Below are 26219 nucleotides of genomic sequence, written 5' to 3' on the forward strand. Positions count from 1 at the left end.
CTTATTCAGTAATTTTTTTTTTTTTAAGATTCATTTATTTATGGGCTGGCACCGTGGCTCTCTTGGCTAATCTCCGCCTGTGGCGCTGGCACCCCAGGTTCTAGTCCTGGTTGGGGCTCTGGATTCTGTCCCAGTTGCTCCTCTTCCAGTCCAGCTCTCTGCTGTGGCCCAGGAAGGCAGTGGAGGATGGCCCAAGTGCTTGGGCCCTGCACTGCATGGGAGACCAGGAGGAAGCACCTGGTTCCTGGCTTCGGATCAGCGCAGCGCGCCAGCCGTAGCAGCAATTTGGGGGATGAACCAACGGCAAAGGAAGACCTTTCTCTCTGTCTCTCTCTCTCTCTCTCTCTCACTGTCTAACTCTGACTGTCAAGATAGATAGATAGATAGATAGATAGATAGATAGATAGATAGATAAGAAAGCAGAGAGATCAGTTAAGAGACAGAAGTCAGGGCTGGCGCGGTGGCGCAATGGATTAAAGCCCAAACCTGAAGCAGCAGCATCCCAGATAGGCGTCAGTTCTAGTCCCCACATGGGAGACCTGGAAGAAGCTCCTGGCTTCTGGCTTCGGATCTTCCCAGCTGCGGCCATTGTGGCCATTTGAGGAGTGAACCAGTGGATGGAAGACTCTTCTCTCTCTCCTTCTCACTGTTTATAACTCTACCTCTCAAATAAATAAATAAAATCTTAGAAAAAAGATTAGATTTGTGAATGGGGGATGATATCAAACATTCAGTTTTGATGCTATTGGAAATTGTGTATTTTTTAAAAGTTCATTTTCTGTGTATTGCAGTTACAGAAATGCAATTGACTTGTATACTGAAATTAAATTTAGCAATCTTGCTAAACTCAGTTATTAATTTATTTGAATAATCTTGGATTTTCTAGTACAATAAGATAATCTATGAATAATATAGTTATATTTCTTCTGTTTCTATCCTTATACTTTTTATTTCTTTTTCTTGCCTCATTGCACTGGCTAGAGCCTAGTATACAGTGCTGGGTAGAGTTGGTGACTAATAAGTACCTTTGCTTCATTCCTGATCATGCTACAGTTTCTCAAATTAAACAAATTCTCTCCTATTCTTAGGAAGTTTTTTTAAATTATGGAATGTAAACAATTTTTTTCAAGATTTGTTTTTTTATTCTCAAGTCCGTGTTATACAGAGAGAGGAGAGGCAGAGAGAGAGGTCTCCATCCACTGGTTCACTCCCTAATTGTCACAATGACTGGAGCTGTGCCGATCCAAAGCCAGGAGCCAGGAGCTTCTTCTGGGTCTTCCTGTGCAGGTGCAGGAGCCCAAGGACTTGGGCCATCTTCTATTGTTTTCCCAGGCCATAGCAGATAGCCGCATTGGAAGTGGGGCAGCTGGGTCATGAACCAGTGCCCATATGGGATGCTGACACCACAGGCCGTGGCTTTACCCACTATGCCACAGTGCCAGCCTCCAGTGTAAATAATTTTACCAAAAGTTTTTTCTATACTATAGAGAGGATGATGATTTTTATCTTAGTTGTCCTAAGTGGTAAATTCTGTGGATTTTTTTAAACAGTCAACCAACCTTGAGTTTCTGATATAAACTTACCTTGGTTAGTATACATCATGATCAAGTTGAATTTATTGAGTAGATAGCTGGACTCTGTGTTGTTAATATTTTGCTTTTTTGTTTATTATTGTGGCGCCAACCCCTGTTATTGTTTTGATAAGAAGTTTCACATCTGCTTTTGAGACAGATTGGCCTGTGCAATTCCCTCATCAGGTATTAACAAAATTGAGGCTAGATTATAGTTTGGGCATGGTTCTGTCTACCTCTGATTACTCCCGTTCCCAGGATATACATTACAGCTGTTGCAGCTGACAGCCTAGGGTGTTTCATGGAGCCAGTTAACTCCAGTAGGTTCTGAACTCTAAGCCTTCTGTCCTCAACAAATGAGAATACATAAAACTAGTTTTGCTTAATATGTCCCTCTACTTCCTACTTTTCTTTTGAAATTACCAGTTTTCAAGGCTTGATCAGATTTAACTTTTAATTTTTAGTTTTTCCTCCAGAAATACATCACTGTTGATATGGACTGCTATCTGAAGGCAGACAGTAGCTGATTATCTACCCTTTTGTAATGACAGCAGCTATTGATGATCCTTGCCTGAGTTTATTCATAAAGGCTTACAAAATGGTGACACTCCAATTCTGTCATCACTTCTTCATCTGCCAACTGTAATATTTCTGTGAAGCAAAACTTCCTCATATCTTCTGTTTAATCAACAGTGGTGTGGATTAGGAAAGGTCAGGGCTAATTTCAGTTATGGAAGAAATACTGAGCCATGAGGAAGATGAAGCCCTGCTTTAGCAATAAGCAACTGTACCCAATGGATAATTCTCCCTTTCTGATTTCACCACTTTTTAAAGAAAAATAATATTAAGTTAATGCATTTAAGAGCAGTAAACCATGAGCATTATTAGGAGAATTGCAGATTGGCATTAACAGAGAGGTGTAGTGTGAGATGGTTGAAAGATGATGGAAGTAAAAAGACCATAATTCTATTCCTAGTGCTGTGTTAATTTACTAGTAATATGATTTTCTCTAAACTGCTTAATTGTTTTGACATCTAGGGTCACATTTGAAAGTGAAGATTTTGGGTTTCTTAAATCTCTTCAGTTCTAAACTTATATGATTAGATTTAATATATCATCTTATATGATTTCAGGTGAAGTTGTATTCTTAATTAATAAAGAATATCTCATTTCATTCAGCTACTTTGTGGTTAAAGACCCAAAACAAATTTTGATATTGTGTTCTGCACAATATTAAAATTATATCTGCTATAAAGCACAACTACATATACATGATAAGATGCCTTTGGTTCCTTATAAATGAAGGATTATTGTGTTACTTTTTGCTAATGTTGGGAACTGTGGACTGTACAGTCTCTCACAGCTGGGATCTGCATTTCTTCTCATGGATAGCATTACCAAAGCAGGGGAAGAAATCTTTTTTTTTTTTTCCAAGAAAGGGAAAAATGACTTAATTCATCCAAGAATGAAGTTCCACATACTGGTTTTTCTAAAGCACATTTTATTGAATAAAAGTCTCTTACTCAGAGGGAATTTGGAAAAGGCATACAGACAAAAGATTTTGTCCCAGTGTCAAATATTTTAGTCATTAAAGCATAAATCAGCTGCAGTTCTTCAGTAAGACAGTGTCTTAGAGAAGGAAAGAAATCTTTTTAATAATGTATTTCAGTGGGCATGTTTTTTTCATAATCTAATAAGACACAAGGCTGATTTCCATCTCCACATTTCTAAAATAGATTACAGAATCTAGAATCAGTCCATTTAGGAATTTTTTTTGTTCTCTAAACCTAATCTTCCTTTTTTGTGGTTGTTCTTGTCATAAACAGCCTTAATGTGACCAGTTGAGTTGATTAAGGTAAGTGATAGACTAATGACTGTTGGAAACACTTAGAAACTTATATCCTTAGAACCACAGGTAGGGGCTGGCGCTGTGGCGCAGCAGGTTAAAGCCCTGGCCTGAAGCACCAGCATCCCATATGGGCACCGATTCCAGTCCCAGCTGCTCCTCTTCCAATCCAGCTCTCTGCTATGGCCTGGAAAAGCAGTAGAAGATGGCCCAAGCCCTTGGGCCTCTGCACCTGCATGGGAGACCCGGAGGAAGCTCCTTGTTCCTGACTTCAGATCAGTGCAGCTCCGGCCATTGTGGCCATCTGGGGAGTGAACCAGCAGATGGAAGACCTCTCTGTCTCTGCCTCTCTCTGTAATTCTTTCAAATAAATAAAATAAATCTTTAAAAAAAAAAAAAAAAAGGAGCCACAGGTATCAGAGATCATAAAACCCTACTTTCTCATTTTATTATAAGAGAAAACACAGAGATTAAATAGCTTGGAGGTAGTAGTAGAAATGAGTCTTAATAAAGAGAACAAAAACCACAGGTGTGTAATACTAGAGCTAAGAAAGTGGGGAGACCCCTAATAGGCAGTCAGCCTAGCGTTATGGAAGCTTGCATCCCACATCAGTGCTTGGATTTGATTCCTGGCTCCAGCTCCTGACTTCAGCTTCTACAGTGCAGACCTTGGAGATAGTGGTGATGGCTGAAGTAATTTGGTTCCTGCCACCTATGTGAGAACCCTAGATTGTGTTTCCTGTTCTGGCTGTGGCCTTGAGTCTCAGCCCTGGTTGTTGTAGGCATCTAGGGAATGAACCAGTAAATGGGAGAGCTCTCTGTCTCATTCTCTCTGACTCCCAAATAAATAAAAAATAATTTTTAAAAACTTTTTTTAAAAAAGATATATTTGTTTTATTTGAAAAGCAGAGTTACAGAGAGGCAGAGAGAGAGAGAGGTCTTTCATCCACTGTTTGACTCTCCAGATGGCCACAATGGCTGATCCGAAGCCAGGAACTTCTTCTGGGTCTCCCATGTGGGTTCACGGGCCCAAGGACTTGGGCCATCTTCTACAGCTTTCTCAGGCCATAGCAGAGAGCTGGATCGGAAGTAGAGCAGCTGGAACTCGAACCGGCACCCATATGGGATGCCGGCACTGCAGGTGGCAGCTTTTTTTAATATTATTTTATTTGTTTGAAAGGCAGTGAGAGAGAGATCTTCAATCCGCTGGTTTACTCCCCAAATGGCCACTCCAGGAGTGGCCAAAACCAGGAGCCAAGAGCTTCATCCAAGTCTTCCACGTGGGTGCAGGGGCCAAGCACTTGGACTGTCTTCAGCTGCTTTCCCAGAAGCACTAGCAGAGAGCTGGATTGGAGGTGGAATAACTGCCACAGATTGGCACCCATGTGAGATGTTGGAGGCAGCCTCATCTGCTACACCCCAGCATTAGCCCTAAAAATTCTTTAAAAGAAACATAGGAACTGGGAGCCAGCGTTGTGGCACAGCAGATATGGCATCACATATCAGCGTGCCAGTTCAAGTTCTAGCTGCTCTAGTTTCAATCCAGCTCCCTGCTAATGTGCCTGGGAAAACAGTGGAAGATAGCCCAAGTACTTGAACGCCTGCCAGTCGTGTAGGAAACCCAGCTGTTGTTCTAGTCTCTTGGGCTTCAGCCTTGCCCAGCATTGCAGCCATTTAGGGAGTAAAGCAGCAGGTGGAAGATTTCTGTCTCTCCCTCCCTCTCTCTGTCACTCTGCATAAATAAAATAAATCTTTTTTTAAAAAAAGATTTATTTATTTGAAAGAGTTACACAGAGAGGTAGAGAGAGAGATCGATCTTTCATCCCACTGGTTTACTCCCCAAATGGCCACAACAGCCAGAGCTGGAGTAGGCCAAAGCCAGGAGCCAAGAGCTGCTTCATCTGGTCTCCCACATGGGTGCAGGGGCCCAAGGATTTGGGCCATCCTTCTCTGCTTTCCCAGGCACATTAACAGTGAACTGGTTCGGAAGTGCAACAGCCAGGACTCAAACCAGCGCCTATATGGGATTCCAGCACTGCATGCTAGGGCTTTAACCTGTTATACCATAGCGCCGACCCCTAGAAAAAATCTTTAAAAAAAAACAAAAAACAAAAAACAAAAACATTAAAAAGGGGCTGACACTGTGGCATAGTGGGTAAAGCTGCCACCTGCAGTGCCAGCATCCCATGTGGGTGCCAGTTCAAGTCCCGGCTGCTCCAGTTCCAATCCGGCTCTCTGCTATAGCCTGGGAAAGCAGTAGACAATGGCCCAAGTCCTTGGGCCCCTGCACCCGCCTGGGAGACCTGGAAGAAGCTTCTGGCTCCTGGCTTTGGATTGGCACAATTGGCTGTTGAGGCCAACTGGGGAGTGAACCAGCTGATGGACGACCTCTCCTATCCCCCTCCCTCCCTCCTCCTCCCTATCCTTCCCTCCCTCCCCTCCCTCTCTCCTTATCTCCCTGTCTCCACCTCCCCTTGTCTTTGTAACTCTGCCTTTCAAATAAATCTTTATTTATTTTATAGGTAGAGTTGAGAGAGAGAGAAGGAGAGATAGAGGGAGAAGGGAGGGAGAGAAAGAGAGAGAGAAAGGTCTTCCTTCCATTGGTTCACTCTCTAAATGGCCACAACAGCCAGAGCTGCGCTTATCCTGAGCCAGGAGTTTTTTCCTGGTCTCCCATGCAGGTGCAGGGGCCCAAGCACTTGGACCATCCTCCACTGCTATCCCAGGCCAGAGCAGGGAGCTGGACTAGAAGAGGAGTAACCAGGACTAGAACCCGACACCTGTATGGGATGCCGACGCCGCAGGAGAAGGATTAACCTAGTGAGCCGGCCCCTCAAATAAATTTAAAAAAAAAATTTAAATACATAAAATAAAATAAGACAATGAGAGAATGGTTAAAATCTTGAAAGTCATTTCTGACAAGGATCTAGCATCCAGAATTTATAAAGATCCTTTACAACTCAACAAAAGACAACCTAATTCGAAAACAGGCAGAGGACTTGAATGGAAATGTCTCCAAAGAATATATACAGATGTGCAACAAGTACTTGAAAAAATACTCAACATTATTAGTCATTAGGGGAATTAAAATCACATGAGGTACCACTTCACATCTACTTAGTTCACCATAATTTGAAAACAAAACCTCAAAAACAGAAAATAACCAGTGTGGACACAAATGTAAGAAAATTGTAATCTCTAGACATTACTAGTTAAAAATGTAAAATCAGGCCGGCGCCGTGGCTCAATAGGCTAATCCTCCGCCTTGCGGCGCCGGCAAACCGGGTTCTAGTCCCGGTCGGGGCACCGATCCTGTCCCGGTTGCCCCTCTTCCAGGCCAGCTCTCTGCTGTGGCCAGGGAGTGCAGTGGAGGATGGCCCAAGTTCTTGGGCTCTGCACCCCATGGGAGACCAGGAGAAGCACCTGGCTCCTGCCATCGGAACAGCGAGGTGCGCCGGCCGCAGCGCGCTACCGCGGCGGCCATTGGAGGGTGAACCAACGGCAAAAGGAAGACCTTTCTCTCTGTCTCTCTCTCACTGTCCACTCTGCCTGTCAAAAAAAAAAAAAAAGTAAAATCATTCAGCTGCCATGAAAAGGGGATTGGTTTAAAAAAAGAAGAAAAACAGATTGGTTGTTCCTCAAAAACTAAACATATGGGCAGGTGTTTGACCTAGATTTCACATGAGTTGAGTTGGCCCACATCCAAATCCCTGGGCTGGGCTAAGTAATGTTCCTATAACCCACGTGAGAGAGCTGGCTTCTGTTCCGGACTCTTGCTCCACCCTGGCCCAGGCCCAGCTACTGCAGGTATTTGAGGAATGCATTAGCACCTGGGGGCATTAGGTCTTTCACTCACACGTGTGCATTTTCTTGCTCTCAAAAAAAAAAAAAAAAAAAAAAAGTTAACCATAAAATTACCATATATTACCATATGACCCAGCAGTTATGTTCCTGGACATATACTGAAAGGAACTGGGAAAAAAAAAAAAAAAGACATCATACTGATAACTTGATAACTTATGTCAGCAATCATTGCAGCATTATTCACAATGCCAAAAGATAGAAACAACTGAAGTATTGGTCAACAGGTGAATGGGTGACCAAAATGTGATATGAAGCCATGTATACAATGGAATTTTTGTTCCACCATTGAAAGGAAAGAAATTCTGATACTTGCTACTACAAAATGATCCTTTAAAATTTTCTGTTAAATATAATAAAGTGAAAGGACAAATATGGCATGATTCCACTTAACTGGAATAATCTGGGCAAATTCATAGAGACAGGAAGTAGAGATATTCAAGAGCTGGGGATAAGAAGCAATGGGGAGTTTAGTGGTTGATAGTTATAGAATTTGTGTTTAGGGTGATGAAAAGTTTTGGGGATAGGCACTTAGCCTAGCAGTTAAGGCACTAGGTAACATGCCCACATTGCATATCAGAGTACCTGGGTGTGATACCCAGCTCCAGCTCCTGACTCCAGGTTCTGGTTAGTGTGAACATTGGGAGGCAGCAGTGATGGCTTTAAAATATATATATATTATTATTATTAATTTGAAAGGCAGTGTTACAGAGGGGTTGAGGAGAAATAGAGCAAGATCTTCTATCTGCTGTTTTCACTCCCCAGATGGCTGAATGGCTAAGGCTCGGCCAGGCCAAAACCAAGAGCTTCATTCAGGTCTCCCACAATGCTGCAAGGGCCCAAAGACTTGGACCATCCACTGCTGCTTTCCCAGGTACATTAGCAGGGAGTTGGATTGGAAGTGGAGCAGCCAGGACTTGAACCAGCACCTGTTTGGGATGCTAGTGTTGCAGGCAGCAGCTCAACCTGTTATGCCACAGCGCCAGGCCCAATGATGGTTTAAGTAGTTGGATTCCTTCCAGTTGGGATACCTGAATTGAGTTCCTGACTCCTGGCTTCAGCCTGGCTTAATTTAGCCTGTTGCAGGCATGTGGATGTGAACCAACAGATGGGAACTCTGTCTTTCAGATTAATAAATAAATACATAAAACTATTTTAAAAGGTTAGAAAGTAAAAAAATTTAAAAAATGATAGTTACACAGGATTGTGCATATAATACCACTGAATTGTATACTTTAAAATGGTTAAAGTGACAAATTATTTGATATATTTTTAAAAAATTGATAATGTAATATAAATGTAATATAAAAAGTATTACATACTTTAAGATAATAAATTGTATGGCACAAGAATTGTATCTCAAAACTTATAAGAAATTAGTCTCTTACCCAGACACATGAAACTGAGAAAGAAAATTTTTAGCCAGAAAAAAAAGATAAATCATATGCAAATAAAAATATAATGGGTTATATACCTATTAGAATGACTAAAACCAATGGGCCAGCGCCACGGCTCGCTTGGCTAATCCTCTGCCTGCGGTACCGGCACCCCGGGTTCTAGTCCCGGTTGGGGCACCGGATTCTGTCCCAGTCGCCCCTCTTCCAGTCCAGCTCTCTGCTGTGGCCAGGGAGTGCAGTGGAGGATGGCCCAAGTGCTTGGGCCCTGCACCCCATGGGAGACCAGGAGGAAACACCTGGCTCCTGGCTTCGGATCAGTGCAGTGCACCGGTCGTAGTGGCCATCCGTTGGGTAAACCAACGGAAGGAAGACCTTTCTCTCTGTCTATCTCTTTCTCTCTCTAACTCTGCCTGTCAAAAAAAAAAAAAAAAAAAAAAAAAGACTAAAACCAAAACATTCAGAATAGCACATGCTGGCGCCTGCTCTGAGGCACAGTGGGTTAAAGCACTGACATCCCATGTGAGTGCCTTTTCAAGTCCCAGCTACTTCACTTCTGATCCAGCTCCCTGTTAATGTACTTGGGAAAGCAGAGGAGGATGGCACAGACCTTTGGGCCCCTGCACCCACGCGGGAGACCTGGAAGAAGCTCCTGGCTCCTGGCTTCCGCCGGCCCAGCCCTGCTCATTGCAGCTGTTTGGGGATTGAACCAGCAGATGGAAGCTGTCTCTTTCTGTCTTTCCCTCTCTCTCTATAATTCCGCCTTTCAAATAAGTAAACCTTTTTTTAAAAAAGAAAAAAAGAATGCCAAATGGTGGCAAAGATGTGAAGGAATAGAACATTTCCATTGATTACTTATAAGAATTCAAATTTGTGTAGCCACTTTGTAAGACAGTTGCCAGTTTTTTTTATAAAACTAAACATATATACTATCTAACAATCATTCTCAACCCAAATGAGTTGCAGACTTCCACAAAAAACCTGCGCAAGTGTATTTATAGCAGCTTTATTCATAATTGCCAGACTTGGAAGCAACCAAGATGACCTTCAGTAGCTGAATGTATAAATAAGCTATCCAGACAATAAAATATTATTTGACATTAGAAAGAAATGATGGGGCCAGCATTGTGGCTCAGCAGGTTAAATTGGTGCCTGTGATGCTTACTTACATCCCTATAAGTGCCACTTTTAATGCCAGGTGCTTCATCTACTGGTTCAATCCTGGGGCTTAGCTAGACTAAAGCAAGGAGCCAGGAACTTCACCCAGGTCTTCCATAGAGCTGGCAGCCCAAAGAGTTGGGCCATCTTCCATTGCTTTTCCCAGGCTATTAGCAGGGAACTAGATTGGAAGTAGAGCTACAGGGACAAGAACCAGCCCCCATATGGGATGCTAGTGTCACAGGCAGCAGCTTTACCCACTGTGCCACAACACTGGCCCCAGCGAATCTTAAATGTGTATTACTAAGTGGAAGAAGTCTATCTGAAGTGATATATGTACTGAATGATTCCAACTATATGATATTCTGGAAAAGGCGAAACTATAAAGACAGTAAAAAAGATCAGATGGCGGAGGGTGAATGTGTAAATATAATGGGAAAAACTTGTTCACCATAGCAAAAAAATCATTAAATACTTATACTATCAATATAAAAGAAACGTACAAGTATATATTTGAAAGCTGCTGTAAAACTACACTGAGACTTGAATAGGAAGCGTTCGATGGAATGACACAATATTATAGTGCTGTCAGTTTCTCTGATTAGTGAATTTAAAGCAATCTTAATTAAGATCTCGGAGGCTTTTGTTGGGTGGAAGTTAAACAAAATCATTCCAAAGTTGATCTTGAAAAATAAACACCAGGAACTGGGGCCGGCACCATGGCTCACTTGGTTGATCCTCCGCCTGCGGTGCCAGCATCCCATGTGGGCACCGGGTTCTGGTCCTGGCTGCTCCTCTTCCACTCTGGCTCTCTGCTGTGGCCCAGGAGGGCAGTGGAGGGTGGCCCAGGTGCTTGGGCCCCTGCGCCCGCGTGGGAGACCAGGGAGAAGCACCTGGCTCTTGGCTTTGGATCGGTGCAGCGCCGGCCTTCGCGGCCATTTGGGGGGTAAACCAACAGAGGGAAGACCTTTATGTCTCTCTCTCTCTCACTAACTCTGTCAAATAAGTTAAAAAAAGAAGAAAAATAAATACCAGGAACTAAGTAGGAAAATTTTATGGTAGAAAAATTACTGAAGACAGTCATGCCAAAAGAGATATTAAAATGTGGATTTTTTGGCCGGCGCCGTGGCTCACTTCGCTAATCCGCCACCTATGGCGCTGGCACCCCAGGTTCTAGTCCTGGTTGGGGCATGGGGTACTAGTCTCGGTTGCTCCTCTTCCAGTCCAGCTCTCTGCTGTGGCCTGGGATGGCAGTGGAGGATGGCCCCAAGTGTTTGGGTCCCTGCACCCGCATGGGAGACTGGGAGGAAACACCTGGCTCCTGGCTTCGGATCAGCACAGCGCCAGCCGTAGCGGCCATTAGGGAAGTGAACCAATGGAAGGAAGACCTTTCTAGCTCTCTCTCACTGTCTATAACTACCTGTCAAAAAAAGTGGATAATTTTAAGCTTTTATTTATTTGAGAGGTAGAGTTAGAGACAGAAAGGTTTTCCATCCACTGGTTCACTCCCCAAATGGCCAAAGTGCTTGGAGCTGGGCCATTCCAAAGCCAGGAGCTGTTTCTGGATCTCACATGTGGGTGCAGGGGCCCAAGCGCTTGGGCCATATTTGCTTTCCCAGACCATGGCAGAGAGCTGGATCGGAAGAGGAGCAGCCAGGACACGAACCAGCGCCCACATGGGATGCTGGCGCCACTGGCAGAGGCTTAGCCTACTATGCCTCAGTGCCAGCCCCTAAAATGTTTTTTTTTTGTTTGTTTGTTTGTTGTTTTTTGTTTTTGTTTTTTGACAGGCAGAGTGGATAGTGAGAGAGAGACGGACAGAGAGAAAGGTCTTCCTTTTTGCCGTTGGTTCACCCTCCAATGGCCGCTACGGACAGCACATTGTGCTGATCCGAAGCCAGGAGCCAGGTGCTTCTCCTGGTCTCCCATGCGGGTGCAGGGCCCAAGGACTTGGGCCATCCTCCACTGCCTTCCCGGGCCATAGCAGAGAGCTGGCCTGGAAGAGGGGCAACCGGGATAGAATCCGGCACCCCGACGGGGATTAGAACCCGGTGTGCCGGTGCCGCGAGGCGGAGGATTAGCCTGTTAAGCCATGGCGCTGGCCAAATGTATTCTTAAATTGTAATCAAAATAGCATAGAAAGCCCAAAATGATGTGATTTTTTTTTTTAAATGTCAACAATGCCTGAAGTTAAGAAATCTAATTGGGGCAAACATTTAGCAGTTAAGAAGCTGTGTCTCACCTTGCAGTGCCTGGGTTTGATTCCAGATTCTGGCTCTTGATTCCAGCTTCCTGCTAATGTGGACCTGGGAGGCAGCAACTGATGGCTCAAGTAACTGGGCTCTGGCACCCATGCAGGAGACATGGATTTAGTTCCTGGCTTCAGCCAAGCCTACCCGTAGCTTTTGCAGGAATTTAGGGAGTAAACCAGTGAGTGGAAGCGGTGCTCTTTCAAATAAATAAAACTTAAACAAACACACATACACACACACAGTATTTCAAGTTAATAATCCAGGATAGAGAGTCAATTAAAAGGCAGAATTTTAAAACTTGGCAGTACATATGAGGGGACTTCAATAAGTTTATGGAAAAATGGGATTAAAAGATAGCCGGCACACCGGGTTCTAGTCCCGGTCGGGGCACCGATCCTGTCCCGGTTGCCCCTCTTCCAGGCCAGCTCTCTGCTGTGGCCAGGGAGTGCAGTGGAGGATGGCCCAAGTCCTTGGGCCCTGCACCCCATGGGAGACCAGGAGAAGCACCTGGCTCCTGCCATCGGATCAGCGCGGTGCGCCGGCCGCAGCGTGCTACCGCGGCGGCCATTGGAGGGTGAACCAACGGCCAAAGGAAGACCTTTCTCTCTGTCTCTCTCTCACTGTCCACTCTGCCTGTGCAAAAAAAAAAAAAAAAAAGATAGTACAGGGGCAGACATTTGGCCTAGCAGTTAAGCCTCTAGATGGAACACCACATCCCATCTTGGAGTACCTGAGTTCAAGTTCTAGTTCTGCTCTCAGTTGGAGCATGCTGTTAATGTGTACCCTGGGATAGGCAGTACATGATGACTGAAAAGCTGAATGTCAGGGCCAATGTTATGGTGCAATGGGTTAAGTACCACTTGCAATGCTGGCATCCCATATGAGCACTGATTCAGTTATGGCTGCTATACTTCCAATCCATCTTCCTGCTAATGTGCCAGGGAAAGCAGCAGGTGATGGCCCAAGTATTTGGACCCCTGCCACCCACATGGGAGACCCAAATAGAGTTCCAGGCTCCTGGTTTCAGCTTGGCCCAGCCCCCACCATTGTGGCCATTTAGGGAGTGAAGCAGGGGATGAAAGATATCTTCCCCCCCCAACTCTGCCCTTCAAATAAATAAATAAATCTTTAATGAAAAATAATAATGAAAGAACATGAAAAAATAATTTCTGGAGTTGAATTCAAGCAATAAATGATTTAAAAATCTATTTATTGTTATCAACTCGCCAGAACTCAGTATGGTATGTGTACCACTGTAGTGTGTTACTGAATAATGAATAATCTTCAGGGCTGGCTATCTTTTGGCACAGTGGCAACTACTGGATCCATAACATGCTACCTCCCAGAGTGTACATTGGCAGGAAGCTGGAATTGGGAGTGGAGCTTGGACTTAAACTCAGGCACTCTGGTATGGGATATGTGGCTTAAGAGCTAGACCAAATGCCTACCCCCATTAGTTGTTTTTAATGCCTTTGTACCTAATTTATAATCAGACTTTATCATAGGTATGCATATATCAAAAATGTAGAGTTTGATATTATCTGAGATTTCAGACACCTGCTGAGGGTCTCAGATAATATGAAATCTCAGATAATAATGGATAAGGAGAAACTACTGTATTAAGTGTTTGCTTATAATTAAGTACAGATTTAGTATAATATCCCAGGCCCTCACCTACATTGCAAACTTATTTTCTATTCCTTTCCTTGGAAAGTTTTCAACATTTTAGAAATGAACAAATACATACTATGTTAAAATCTAGTTCTAAGAGAACTAGATTAACTAAAAACATTAAAGAGAGCACCTTCTTCTGCAGACATTTTCACTAATTGAAGTTTTGTCATATTTAAGCTTCTTTATTGTTGGACTAATTTTATGTTAGAATGCACTAGAAGAAAGATGTAGTGTCACATTCAGATTTGACCTGTGAGGAACTGTCTGAAAACCTATGTGAAATAATCTCCAAACTAAAATGATTTTTACCAGAGTTTTAAATAAAGTAACATGATAAATTAACTGCCTTAATCATTTGTTCAACTAATAATTACTAGCAGTAATAGCATATAGCAAGAGAAACATTATCAACCTACCATATTAACTGCCTGTAGAGAATAACTTGTTATTAATTGCTAACAGCAATGATAACAACGTGTATTAGCTCCCTATTTTTTTTTTAATTTATTTATTTACTTGAAAATCGGAGTTACACCGAGAGAGAAGGAGAGGCAGAGAGAGAGAGAGAGAGAGAGAGAGAGAGAGGTCTTCCATCCACTGGTTCACTCCCCAGATGGCTGCAACTGCAGAGCTGCACTGATCCAAAGCCAGGAGCTTCTTCTGGGTCTCCCATGTGTGTGCAAGGACCCAAGGACTTGGGCCGTCTTCTATGGCTTTCCCAGGCCATAGCAGAGAGCTGGATCGGAAGTGGAGCAGCCAGGAATCGAACCAGTGCCCATATGGGATATTGGCACTGCAGGCAGCGGCTTTACCCGCTACACCACAGTGCTGGCCCCAAGCTCCCTATTTCTACTCTGACATGTTATCACACACTTGTTTAACATACATTTGGGGTGGTGATTTGTCACAGTGTTTAAGATACCACCTAGGGTGCTGGCTATGTGGCATAAGCCTCTGCCTGAAGCACTGGCGTCCCATATAGGGGCTGGTTTGTGTCCCAGCTGCTCCTCTTCTAATCCAGTTCTCTACTGTGGCCTGGAAAAGCCGTGGAAGATGGCCCAAGTGATTGAGTCCCTGCACCCACGTGAGAGACCCAGAAGAAGCTGCTGGCTCCTGGCATCAGATCAGCCCAGCTCCAGCCACTGCAACCATTTGGGGAGTGAATCAGCAGATGAAAGACCTTTCTCTCTGTCTTTCCCTTTCTCTGTCTTTACCTCTCAAATAAATAAATAAATATTTAAAGAAAAAAGATACCACCTGGGCACCCACATCCTATATTAGAGAGCCTGGGTTCAGGTCTTGGCTCTGTTTTTTATTCCAACTTCCTGCTAATGCACACTCTGGAAGGCATCAGGTGATGGTTCAGGTAGTTGGTGTTCATGCCAGCCAAATAGGAGAGCTGGATGGAGTTCCAGGCCAGCCTGACACAGCCCTGGCTGTTTGAACGCACTTGGGGATAACCCAGTAGATAAGAGATTTTCTCTCTCTACCTCTCAGATAAATAAGCTTTTTCATTAAAATATTTCTAGTATTTAAATTTAAAAATGTAAAAGACATCTTAAAAGATGATAAAGGAATTACTAGAACTTCTCCAGCCCTTACAGGCATTTGTAGGATGAACCAGTGAATGGGAGTACATGTGTTAACTTATGTGCATGTTCTCAGTCTCCCTCCCCTCCTCCACTTTACAGATAAAAAGAGAGCAGGAGCAGGACTCCTGCACTCTCTCTGAGCATAGTGGTTCCCTTTCCTGGTTCTCAGGCCAGAGCTTGAGTGCTTTTCCCAGAATTCTGTCCGTACGACAGCACTTACTTCTGGATTTCTGGCTGTGTTGTTAGGCTTGGAAGTAGGGGAGTGGGGGAGGTAAACTCCTTGCCAGTTCAGCAGTAATTTGAATTCTGGTATTCTCTGATTCATCTTCTACTGTTTACTTTTCAAAGATGTCAAATAGCTGCCCCATGAGCTCTGTATAGGTTTTATGGCTTTATTTTGTGGAAGGAACAGAATGTATATAATATATTTATTCTAGAATCAGATTTTAATTTCCTTTTAAAAGAGAACATTTGTGGGGCTGGCGCTGTGGCGCAGTGGGTTAAAGCCCTGGCCTGAAGTGCTGGCATCCCATATGGGCACCGGTTCTAGTCCCCGGCTGTTCCTCTTCCGATCCAGCTCTCTGTTATGGCCTGGGAAAGCGGTAGAGGATGGCCCAAGTCCTCGGGCCCCTGCACCCACTTGGGAAACCCGGAAGAAGCTCCTGGCTCCTGGCTCCTGCCTTTGGATCGGCACAGCTCCGGCCGTTGCAGCCATCTGGGGAGTGAAACAGTGGATGGAAGACCACTCTCTGTCTGTACCTCTCTCTGTAACTCTTTCAAATAAATAAAATACATCTTTAAAAAAAATTGTAAAATTGCCCCCATGGTTATTCTTATACTAAAGTACAATTGGAATCATACTGGGGCTGGTGTTGTGGCATGTTGGGTAAAGCTGCCACCTGTGACATCAGCATCCCATATGGATGCTGGTTTGAGTCCCAGCTGCTTCACTTGCCACCTGGCTGCTCCTGGGAAACCAGCAGAAAGTAGCCAAAGTACTTGTGCCCCTGCACCCATGAGGGGGACCCTGAAGAAGCTCCTGGCTCTTGGCTTCAGTCTGGCACAGCGCTGGTCATTGGCAGCCATTTGGAAGTGAACCAGCTGATCAAGATTGATCGATCTCTCTCTCCCTCTCTCTTCCTGTTCCCCTTTCTCTTTATAACGCTGCCTTTCAAGTAAATAAATCTTTAAAAAAAAATTGGAGTCATATTACTACTGTTAAAAAAATACTAGCTCTCCATTGCATCTCTGGGCTTAGAGTACAGATTCCTTATTTTAGCACTCAGATTCCTCAACTGCTTACATCTCATATTCCAACCAAATAGGAATATTTGCTGATATATATTATGCTATTACATACCCATAACTTTGTTTGTGTTTCTTTCAACCTGAAATAGTTTCTCAGCCTTTCCATTTTTTTGCCTATTCAAATTCTATACATAATTGAAAGCTTAGGTTCACTACCTTCTGAAAATTTGTTTTAGTAATCTGCTGTTATTTGATTTCAATATATGGATATGTGAACTCTCCTTTCAGCCTTTAAAAAACTGTTATATTTATTTGTTTTTTTTATTATATGTATATATGTCTTGGGCTTAATTTTATGTGTACATATATGGTAACTGTGTCCAACACAGGCCTTTATGCTTCCGATCCAATAGATTTAAGTAATATTTAGCACCTATCAGGTACTTTTTTTTAAGTCTTTCTTTTAGGAGAACACTGAGGATAAGTAAAATAACATTCTCTGAACTTTTCTGCAGTGGCTATGAGATTTTTTAATGCAGGAATGTTAATATTTTATTTTCTACCACCTCGTAACTGTCATACAGTGTGCACTCAGTAAGCATAGCAATAGCTCTGACTTTTTTCTTCTTTCTTACAGTACCTTGGCCATGTAGAAGTTGATGAATCAAGAGGAATGCACATCTGTGAAGATGCTGTCAAGAGATTGAAAGCTGTATGTATTTGATGGTTGTCAGTGTTGGTCCATGTGTTATCAATATTTTCTTGAAAGATTGTACTCAGTAAATTTCAGTGTCCCAGTATCTAATAAGAATGGTGTTTCCTTAAGGCAAAGTATATAGGCTTACTAAAAAAACAGTATCTGTGTTATATTTATCCAAAGGTATAAAAACCAAACATTATCGAAAAGATACTTTTGATTTATTATAACTCATATGAAACAAATAGTATAAACCCTGATAAAAAAGTAATATTCTAAAATCAAGAAATCAAGATGCAACTGTTACATCTTAACCTAACTGTGGTAACTTGGTTACAAATTATTGATTTTTAATCTATAAGAAGCAACTTTCCAAGAAGTAGAGATTAAAAATTTCTGCTGGAACTATGCCAATCCGAAGCCAGGAGCCAGGTGATTCCTCCTGGTCTCCCGCACGGGTGCAGGGGCCCAAGCACCTGGGCCATCCTCCGCTGCCTTCCCGGGCCACAGCAGAAAGCTGGGCTGGAAGAGGAGCACCCGGGACTAGAACCCGGCATCCATATGGGATACCGGTGCTGCATGCAGAGGATTAACCAAGTGAGCCACGGCACCAGTCCATTTGGGGGGATTTCTAATTATTATCTTGACTCCTCCCCAGCTTTCTTCTCTATACCCCTCTAATAGAGTCAGTTTCCACTTCCACTTGTATGAACTTGAGTGCACTGTGAATAGAGAGCCCTTTTCTAAGATAAATAATATTTCCTTTGCCTGTTATGCCATAGAAAATATCCCAGGCACATGCCTTTATTTATTTATTATTATTATTTTTTTAGACGGGCAGAGTTAGACAGTGAGAGAGAGACAGAGAAAGGTCTTCCTTCCGTTGGTTCACCCCCCAAATAGCCGCTACAGCCAGCGCGCTGCAGCCGGCGCACCACGCTGATCCGAAGCCAGGAGCTGGGTGTTTCCTCCTGGTCTCCCATGCGGGTGCAGGACCCAAACACTTGGGCCATCCTCCACTGCCTTCCTGGGCCACTTCAGAGAGCTGGACTGGAAGAGGAACAACCAGGACAGAATCCGGCACCCCAACTGCAACTAGAACCCGGGGTGCCGGTGCCACAGGTGGAGGATTAGCCTAGTGAGCCGTGGCACTGGCCAGGCACATGCCTTTAAAGTGTTAATTTTTTTCTTTTTTTAAGATAGATTTGAAAGGCAGAGTTAGAGAGGCAGAGGGAGAGATCTTCCATCCACTGGTTCACTCCCCAGATTGCCACAATGGCCAGAGCTGTGCCTATCCTAAGCCAGGAACTTCTTCTGGGTCTCTCACGTGGGTACAGAGACCAAAAGACTTGGCCCATCCTCTACTACTTTCCCAGGCCATAGCAGAGAGCTCGATCAGAAGTAGAGCAGCTGGGACTCAAACCGGCACCCATATGGGATTCTGGCACTGAAGGCAGTGGCTTTCCCTGCTGTGCCACAGCGCCGGCCCCCTAAAGTGTTGTTGTTGTTTTTTTTTTTTTTTCTATAGGTTCGAGCAGTAGCTTCCTTTACAGCCTTCCCTTTTCCAATACACAACCTTTCCCCACTTTGCTGTGAAAGCTTTAGCGTTACTTCTGCATCTCCTTCCCCCAGCAGCATTAAATACTTGTTGCTTTGAGTTTGCTGGTATGGTGGGCTGCCACAAGTTTGGCTACTAATTAGTGCTTTTTTTTTCTCTCTCTTAATTTTCTTTAGTAATCCAAACTTTTCTATTTGGTATCATCTATGTTACCTCTTATTTATAATTCCTCAGTATAAAATAATCAAGGAAGCAACCAACTCAGAGAAATAAATTTTATTTTGGAATAAATGCCTGAATCTGTAGTACAAGGAAAGGTAAAGGGGGAGAAAAATAATTGTTTGTGGTATATAAAGAACTGAAAAACAGAAAACCAAACAACCAACATCTAATGTATAGACACATGTACATATACCTACATATATAGCTATGCATACCTTTTATCTCAAATTTTGGTCATTTAAATTCTTGAACGAGATCCTACCTAGTCTGTTCTCTCCAGTTTGTTAATGATGTTAAAGAGACTGATATCCATATATTATGGCAAATTAAGCTATAACTTACAGATTTTTCCATGTCCGTCTGAATATATTCCCCAGTTTAAAAAAAAAAATCTTGTAATTTGTTTTAAGATTTTATTTATTTGGCCGGCGCCGTGGCTTAACAGGCTAATCCTCCGCCTTGCGGCGCTGGCACACCGGGTTCTAGTCCTTGTTGGGGCACCAGATTCTATCCCGGTTGTCCCTCTTCCAGGCCAGCTCTCTGCTATGGCCCGGGAAGGCAGTGGAGGATGGCCCAAGTGCTTGGGCCCTGCACCCGCATGGGAGACCAGGAGAAGCACCTGGCTCCTGGCTTCAGATCAGTGAGATGCGCCGGCCGCAGCAGCCATTGGAGGGTGAACCAATGGCAAAAAGGAAGACCTTTCTCTCTGTCTCTCTCTCTCTCTCTCTCTCACTCTCACTATCCACTCTGCCTGTCAAAAAAAAAAAAAAATTATTTATTTATTTGAAAGAGTTAAAGAGATGGAGAAAGAAAGAGATCTTCCATCCACTGGTCCACTCCAGGGGCCGGGCCTGCTAAAGGCAGGAGCTTCCTCCAGATTTCCCTTGTGAATACAGGGACTGAAGTAATTGAGCTATCCTCTGCTGCTTTCTCAAGCCATTAGCAGGGAGCTGGATTGGAGGTGGAGCAATAAAAACCAAACCAGCACCCATATGGGACATCAGTGTTAGAGGCAGTGGCTTTACGCCACAATGCCAGCTTAAATTATATTCACCAATTTACAGGCTCAAAATATTTAATATTCTGTTTTTACCAAAGTCAGTGTAAAAGGCAAATAAAAATTCATTTTCTTTCTTAAGAAAATAATTCTTATTTCATCTAGAGGAAAATAAATGGTTAAAGGCAGTTTTAAAATAGAACTTGGTCTACTTAAACAACATTTTTTAAAATTTTTATTTTTTAATTTATTTGAAAGGGTAGAGAGATACCAGTTTTCTTCCCACCTGTTCACTCCTTAAATGGCCACAATAGCTGCAGCTGGGCCAGGCCAAAGCAAAGAGCTTAGGACTCATTCTGGGTCTCCCACATGGGTGACAAGGACCCAAGTACTTGGGCCATCACCTGCTGCCTCCCAGAGTGTACATTAGCAGGAATGTGGAATCAGAAGTAGAGTTGGTCTTTACTTAGTGTAGAGTTGATCTTCTGTATATAAAGATAATTAAAAATGAATCTTAATGAAGAATGGGATGGGAGGTGGGATGGTTTAGGGATGGGAGGGCGGGTATGGCAGGAAGAACCGCTATAATCCAAAAGTTGTACTTATGAAATTTATATTTATTAAATAAAAGCTTTCTGTTGAGAAAGAAGAAGTAGAGTTGGGACTCAAACCCAGGCACTCCAGTATGGGGTGCTGGAGTCCTAAGAGGCATCTTAACTGCTGTACCAAACACCCACCCCTTGTTTCATTTTGTAACACTATATAACTAATGACTGAAAACAACTGACAAATCGGTGAGCAGACAAGATAAGCCTAAAACAAACTATAAATAATCATTAAAATATTACGACTTACTAACTTATAATTAAAAGGCCACTATGGAATGGTCCTTTAGAAAATCTTTTAATTCAGAGTATGGTTTCATGTTCATCCTATAAGCAAGGAAAAACTAGAGATAGAAGTTAGTCTAGAAAACACTAAGAAATGGCATTTAGTTATTTAATGAGCAGTTAATCCTCCTGTCTAGTTTTTTTGTGTTTTAGCCTAGAGATGTTTTTAATTAGAAACATCTCTTTATTATACAGGTAATATGTTTGTTGTATAAAATACAAGTTAACAAAGTGCATAAATTCTGCAATTCCAGAGATAGCTACTATTTAAAGTATTCTGTTTTTTAAAGATTTATTTATTTGAAAATCAGAGTTACACAGAGAGAAGGAGAGGCAGAGAGAGAGAGAGAGAGAGAGAGAGAGAGAGAGAGAGAGAGAGAGGTCTTCTATCTGCTGATTCACTCCCTAGTTGGCTGCAATTTCCAGAACTGGGCCGATCTGAAGCCAGGAGCCAGGAGCTTCTTCCGGGTCTCCCACAAAGGTGCAGGGGTCCAAGCACTTGGGCCATCTTATGCTGCTTTCCCAGGCCATAGCAGAGAGCTGGATCAGAAGTGGAGCAGCTGGGACTCCAACCAGTGTCCATATGGGATGCCGGCACTGCAGGCAGTGGCTTTACCTGCTACACCACAGTGCCGGCCCTTAAGTATCCAGTTTTAAAAGTATTTTTTAGTTGAGTGGATTTTTTTGTTTTTAAACCAAGAAGACTATAAACTATTTGCATAATTATGTAAGGGATAACACTATTTTGATAATAAAATTCCTAAGTTTTTATATTTACCAGGTATAGGAACAAAATTGCTATTTTAAAGCTTATGTCGGAGCCAGCACTGTGGCACAGCAGGTTAACGCCCTGGCCTGAAGCACCGGCATCCCATATGGGCACCAGTTCAAGACCCGGCTGCTTTACTTCCTATCCAGCTCTCTCCTATGGCCTGGGAAAGCAGTAGAAGATGGCCCAAGTCCTTGGGTCCCTGCACCCACATGGGAGACCCAGAAAAAGCTCCTGGCTCCTGCCTTCGATTCGGAGCAGGTCTGGCCATTGCGGCCAATAGAGGAGTGAACCATCAGATGGAAGACTTCTCTCTCTGCCCCTCTCTGTGTAACTCTGACTTTCAAATAAATAAATAAATCTTAAAAAAAAAAAAAAAAAGCTTATACCTATGAATGTAACAATATCTAGCACATAGTAACCACTCAATTCTTTTGGAATGAATATACAGAAAACAATCCAGTTTTCAGTGCATGGTCAGATTGAATCGGTAATAATTATCATAATCATAACTTGTGTTTAATGTTTTAAACTTTGCAAAACTGGTTTGCACATCTCTAAGGAGCCTCATTTCCCTATAGTCTTTTATGACTAAGAAAGTTTTCAATATGTTGGTGATGACCTTTTGAACATACTTACATCTTTTTTAAAAAAAATTATTTATTTGAAAGACAGAGTTACAGAGAGGCAGAGGCAGAGAGAGAGAGAGAATCTTCCATCCCTTGGTTCACTCCCCAGATGGCCGCAATGGCAAGAGCTGAGCTCATCCAAAGCCAGGAGCTTGAAACTTCCAGGTCTCCCACATGGGTGCAGGGGCCCAAGGACTTGAGCCATCTTCCACTGCTTTCCCAGGCCATGACAGCGAGCTGGATCAGAAGTGGAGTAGCAAGGATTCAAACTGGTGCCCATATGAGATGCCAGCACTGCAGGCAGCGGCTTTTACCTGCTATGTCATGGCACCAGCCCCACTTAAATCTTTTGAACTTGAGGGCAAATTGACCACTTTCGGACTTACATCATAAAGTTATTTAAAAATTTTTAGACAAACCCCATTTAAGAGATTTGGAGCAAATACAATATATAGTTTTGCACTTGCAAATATATATTAGGGGCCGGCACTGTGGCTCACTTGGTTAATAATCCTCCACCTGCAGTGCCGGCATCCCATATGGACGCCAGGTTCTAGTCCCGGTTGCTCCTCTTCCAATCTAGCTCTCTGCTGTGGCCTGGGAAGGCAGTGGAGGATGGCCCAAGTGCTTGGGCCCCTGCACCCACACGGGAGACCAGGAAGAAGCACCTGGCTCCTGGCTTCGGATCGGCGTAGCTCCATTGGGGGGGTGAACTAACGGAAGAAAGACCTTTATCTCTGTCTCTCTCTCTCACACTGTCTATCTGTCAAATAAATAAATAAAAATAATAATTTTTAAAAATGGGATGGAATCTTTTAATGACTGGGGTAAATTTCTTGTTTATCATACTCAATGAAACTTCTCTTCCCTCAATAAATATCTTTTTTTTTTTTTGAAGATTTATTTATTTTATATGAATGGCAGAGTTACAGAGAGGCTGAAACAGAGAGGAGAGAGAGAGGAAGGTCTTCCATTCCATTGGTTCACTCCCTAAATGACCACAATGGCCAGAGCTGTGCCAATCCAAAGCCAGGAGCCAGGAGCTTCTAACGGGTCTCCCACTGGGGCACAGGGGTCCAAGGACTTGGACCATCTACTGCTTTTCCCAGGTCATAACAGAGAGCTGGATCATAAGTGGAGCAGCTGGGACTCAAACCAGTGCCCATATGGGTTGCCAGCACTGCAGGCGGCGGCTTTACCCATTATGCCACAGCACCGGCCCCAATAAATACCCTTTGTAGGGGCCAGTGTTTCCACATAGCAGGTTAGGCTAGTGCTTGCAATGCCCACATCCCATATCAGAATGCCAGTTCAAGTCTTGGCTCTGTTTCCGATCCAGCTTCCTGCTAATATGCCCAAAAAGGCAACAGAGGATAACCCAAGTACGTGGGCCCCTGTCACCAATGTGAGAGATCTGAATGGATTTTCAGGTTCCTGGCTTCTGCCTAGCCAAGACCTGGCTGCTGGGGCCTTTGAGGAGTGAACCAGAAGATGGAAGATCTCTCTATCTCGCCTTCTCTCTGTCACTTTGCCTTTCAAATAAATGAATAAATCTTTTTTTTAAAGTGAACAAATACCGTTTCTTGAGCTATACTGAGAATATTACAGAAATTTGGGTTCTTTGGGATATTGTTCTTCTCAGATCATACTAGACAATCCATATTCATAATTTCTCTGACAAACATCTAAGTGGAGATCTACAACCTGTTATACCAGATACTTGTATTGGACTAAATGCTATGTCTCTAAGGATTTCTTTTCTGTTTGTTTATTTGTTTTTTATATAAAGCTTCTTTTTAACATTTCAAATAAATAGGAAATATTATAGGGGTATAGAACCTCAGAAGATTAAAAAAGAAAGAATATTTTTTGAACAGTTTGAATGCCAAAGTTTAAAAATTGAAAGAATTACATAGCTCAGTTGTAACAATTTATAAGCAAAACAGACATCTTAAGCTTGTCATGTGAATAATTTTGAGCTAAAAATTTAAGATTTCCCATACTTTTTAAATTTGTGGGGAATTAAGGAAGATGATTTCCGATTGTATGTGTGCACGCATGTGTGTGTATGGGGGGGTTCCCCAAAAAATAGTCCCTCACTGTTTAGAATTACTTTATTTCAAATGACTAAACAAGAGAGTATTTTAAAAATATATTCCTCAGAGCATAAATTGACTTTAAATTTTTTTTTCGCTTACTATGCTAACTCATGTACTTTATGGCATAATTTCTCTCATTAGCTATTTGGGGACTTAAATTGTAAAGCCTAAATGACAGAAATGTTTATTGCCTAATTTTTGTTGCCTTCATGGCATAATCAGGGTGGGTAGTATTTGTCAATTTTGCAAAAAAATTATATCAGGTCTTTAGTTCACTTGCTTTTACTGTGGTGCAATATCAATTGAAGGTCATTTCTTCCCATTTGCTGTTAAATGTGTCTCCCTCTCTGTCTTGGTTTTAGACTAGTTTCCTTATACTACCCGTTCTAATGTTGGGGTTTTTTTTTTATTCAGTATTTGATATGTTTGTTTTAATGTATGTTCTTGTTTTAGCAGGTAAAAGAATCCTAACATAATTGTTTTTAAAAGAATATAACATTCTTTATTAACTATCTTTTTATGGATTTTGCACGTCAACTTTTTCCATTAACATCTGGGATCTTTTATAATAAGGGGAAACTCCATATTAACAAGTGCTTTTCTAGGAGCTAAATTAAATTTTAACAAATCTCCTTCCCTCACCTTCCCAACCCTCGAGAATGATAAATCTCTTAATTTTGGCTGTGCCCTTAAAAGCTGGTAGTTACTCATAGTCTAACAAAACTAGGGCCACCAAACTTGGCAGCAGAAATACCCTTAATCTTAATGTCATAACAACCCCCATTGCTTTATGAATTTTCCAGCTTAAGTTCAGAATGTTTTGTGGAAATATTTGATGCTATTTATGATTTTCAAAACTTGGGAGGAAAACAAACTTTCAAGTGAATGAGTTTATAAATTAGCGTATCACTAAGGGTATCCTTTCCTAGACATTTATCCAATGTTCAAAACTAGCAATTGTAAAAAGCACAGGCTTGAAGTATAGTTCAACTACAGCTAGGAAATTTAAAGTGAAGCTGGTTTGGATGAGTTATAACCCATCTACTGTCTAAAAGTTCTTCTTTTAAATGATGGTCAGTTTTTATAAATGATGCTTATAAATTGGCACTGAAACCATAAATAGTTTGGCTCTTGTCTGATAACTTCAAACTTGTATACTTATAAATTATGTCAATACAAGTTTCTGTATTTTACAACATTTAAAAAGGAAAGCAAAGCTTATTCTCGAAATTTCATTTATGGCCCACAGACATGATTTGGTACTCAGATATGTTTTCTCAGCTCCAGTGTAAACGTTAGATGTTCTTTATAGGTGATTTGTTCTTTTCTAGGATAGAACATGTCTGTTGTTTTCCATGTATGTTGTGAAATTGATCAGCATACACATACTTTATAGATTGGTACTTATGCACAAGAAAATGGAAAGCCAATGGATAAGCTCCCTCAAGTAGTATGGAGTAATCTCTAAGTAATGTCTTTAACTCACCAAGCAAAAGTGTGGCAGGTACTCTTAATGTGTACTCATAATTTAATTTTATGTTTTGAAATTTTAACATGATTTGAATGTTGACTGGTGTTTTGATTGGTAAATTCCACATAGCTGACCACTGCTTTTAAATTGGAGAACGTGGATAGAGCCAGTCTTCTGTTACTACTCTCTATTAGGAAATTTTAAAATGCAACATCATCCTAATTCAGCATATTCTAATCTATTTCTCTGCTGCCAAATTTGTGTAATCTCTGTTTTAAAATTAGAGATTTA

At 42.3% G+C, this 26219-nt stretch overlaps 1 protein-coding gene across 17 annotated transcripts in view; it reads left to right on the plus strand.

Moving 5' to 3' along the window:
• Nucleotides 1–26219, plus strand: part of NUMB (NUMB endocytic adaptor protein) — a 174068-nt gene that overhangs the window by 102409 nt on the left and 45440 nt on the right. For all 17 annotated transcript variants that reach the window (XM_062181401.1, XM_062181408.1, XM_062181402.1 and 14 more), the window contains one exon: nt 17234–17308. In XM_062181401.1, the coding sequence (XP_062037385.1) occupies nt 17234–17308 (75 nt within the window). The remainder of the gene's footprint in view (nt 1–17233; nt 17309–26219) is intronic.

Source organism: Lepus europaeus, chromosome 22, assembly GCF_033115175.1.
Source record: "Lepus europaeus isolate LE1 chromosome 22, mLepTim1.pri, whole genome shotgun sequence".
Lineage (NCBI taxonomy): Eukaryota > Metazoa > Chordata > Mammalia > Lagomorpha > Leporidae > Lepus > Lepus europaeus.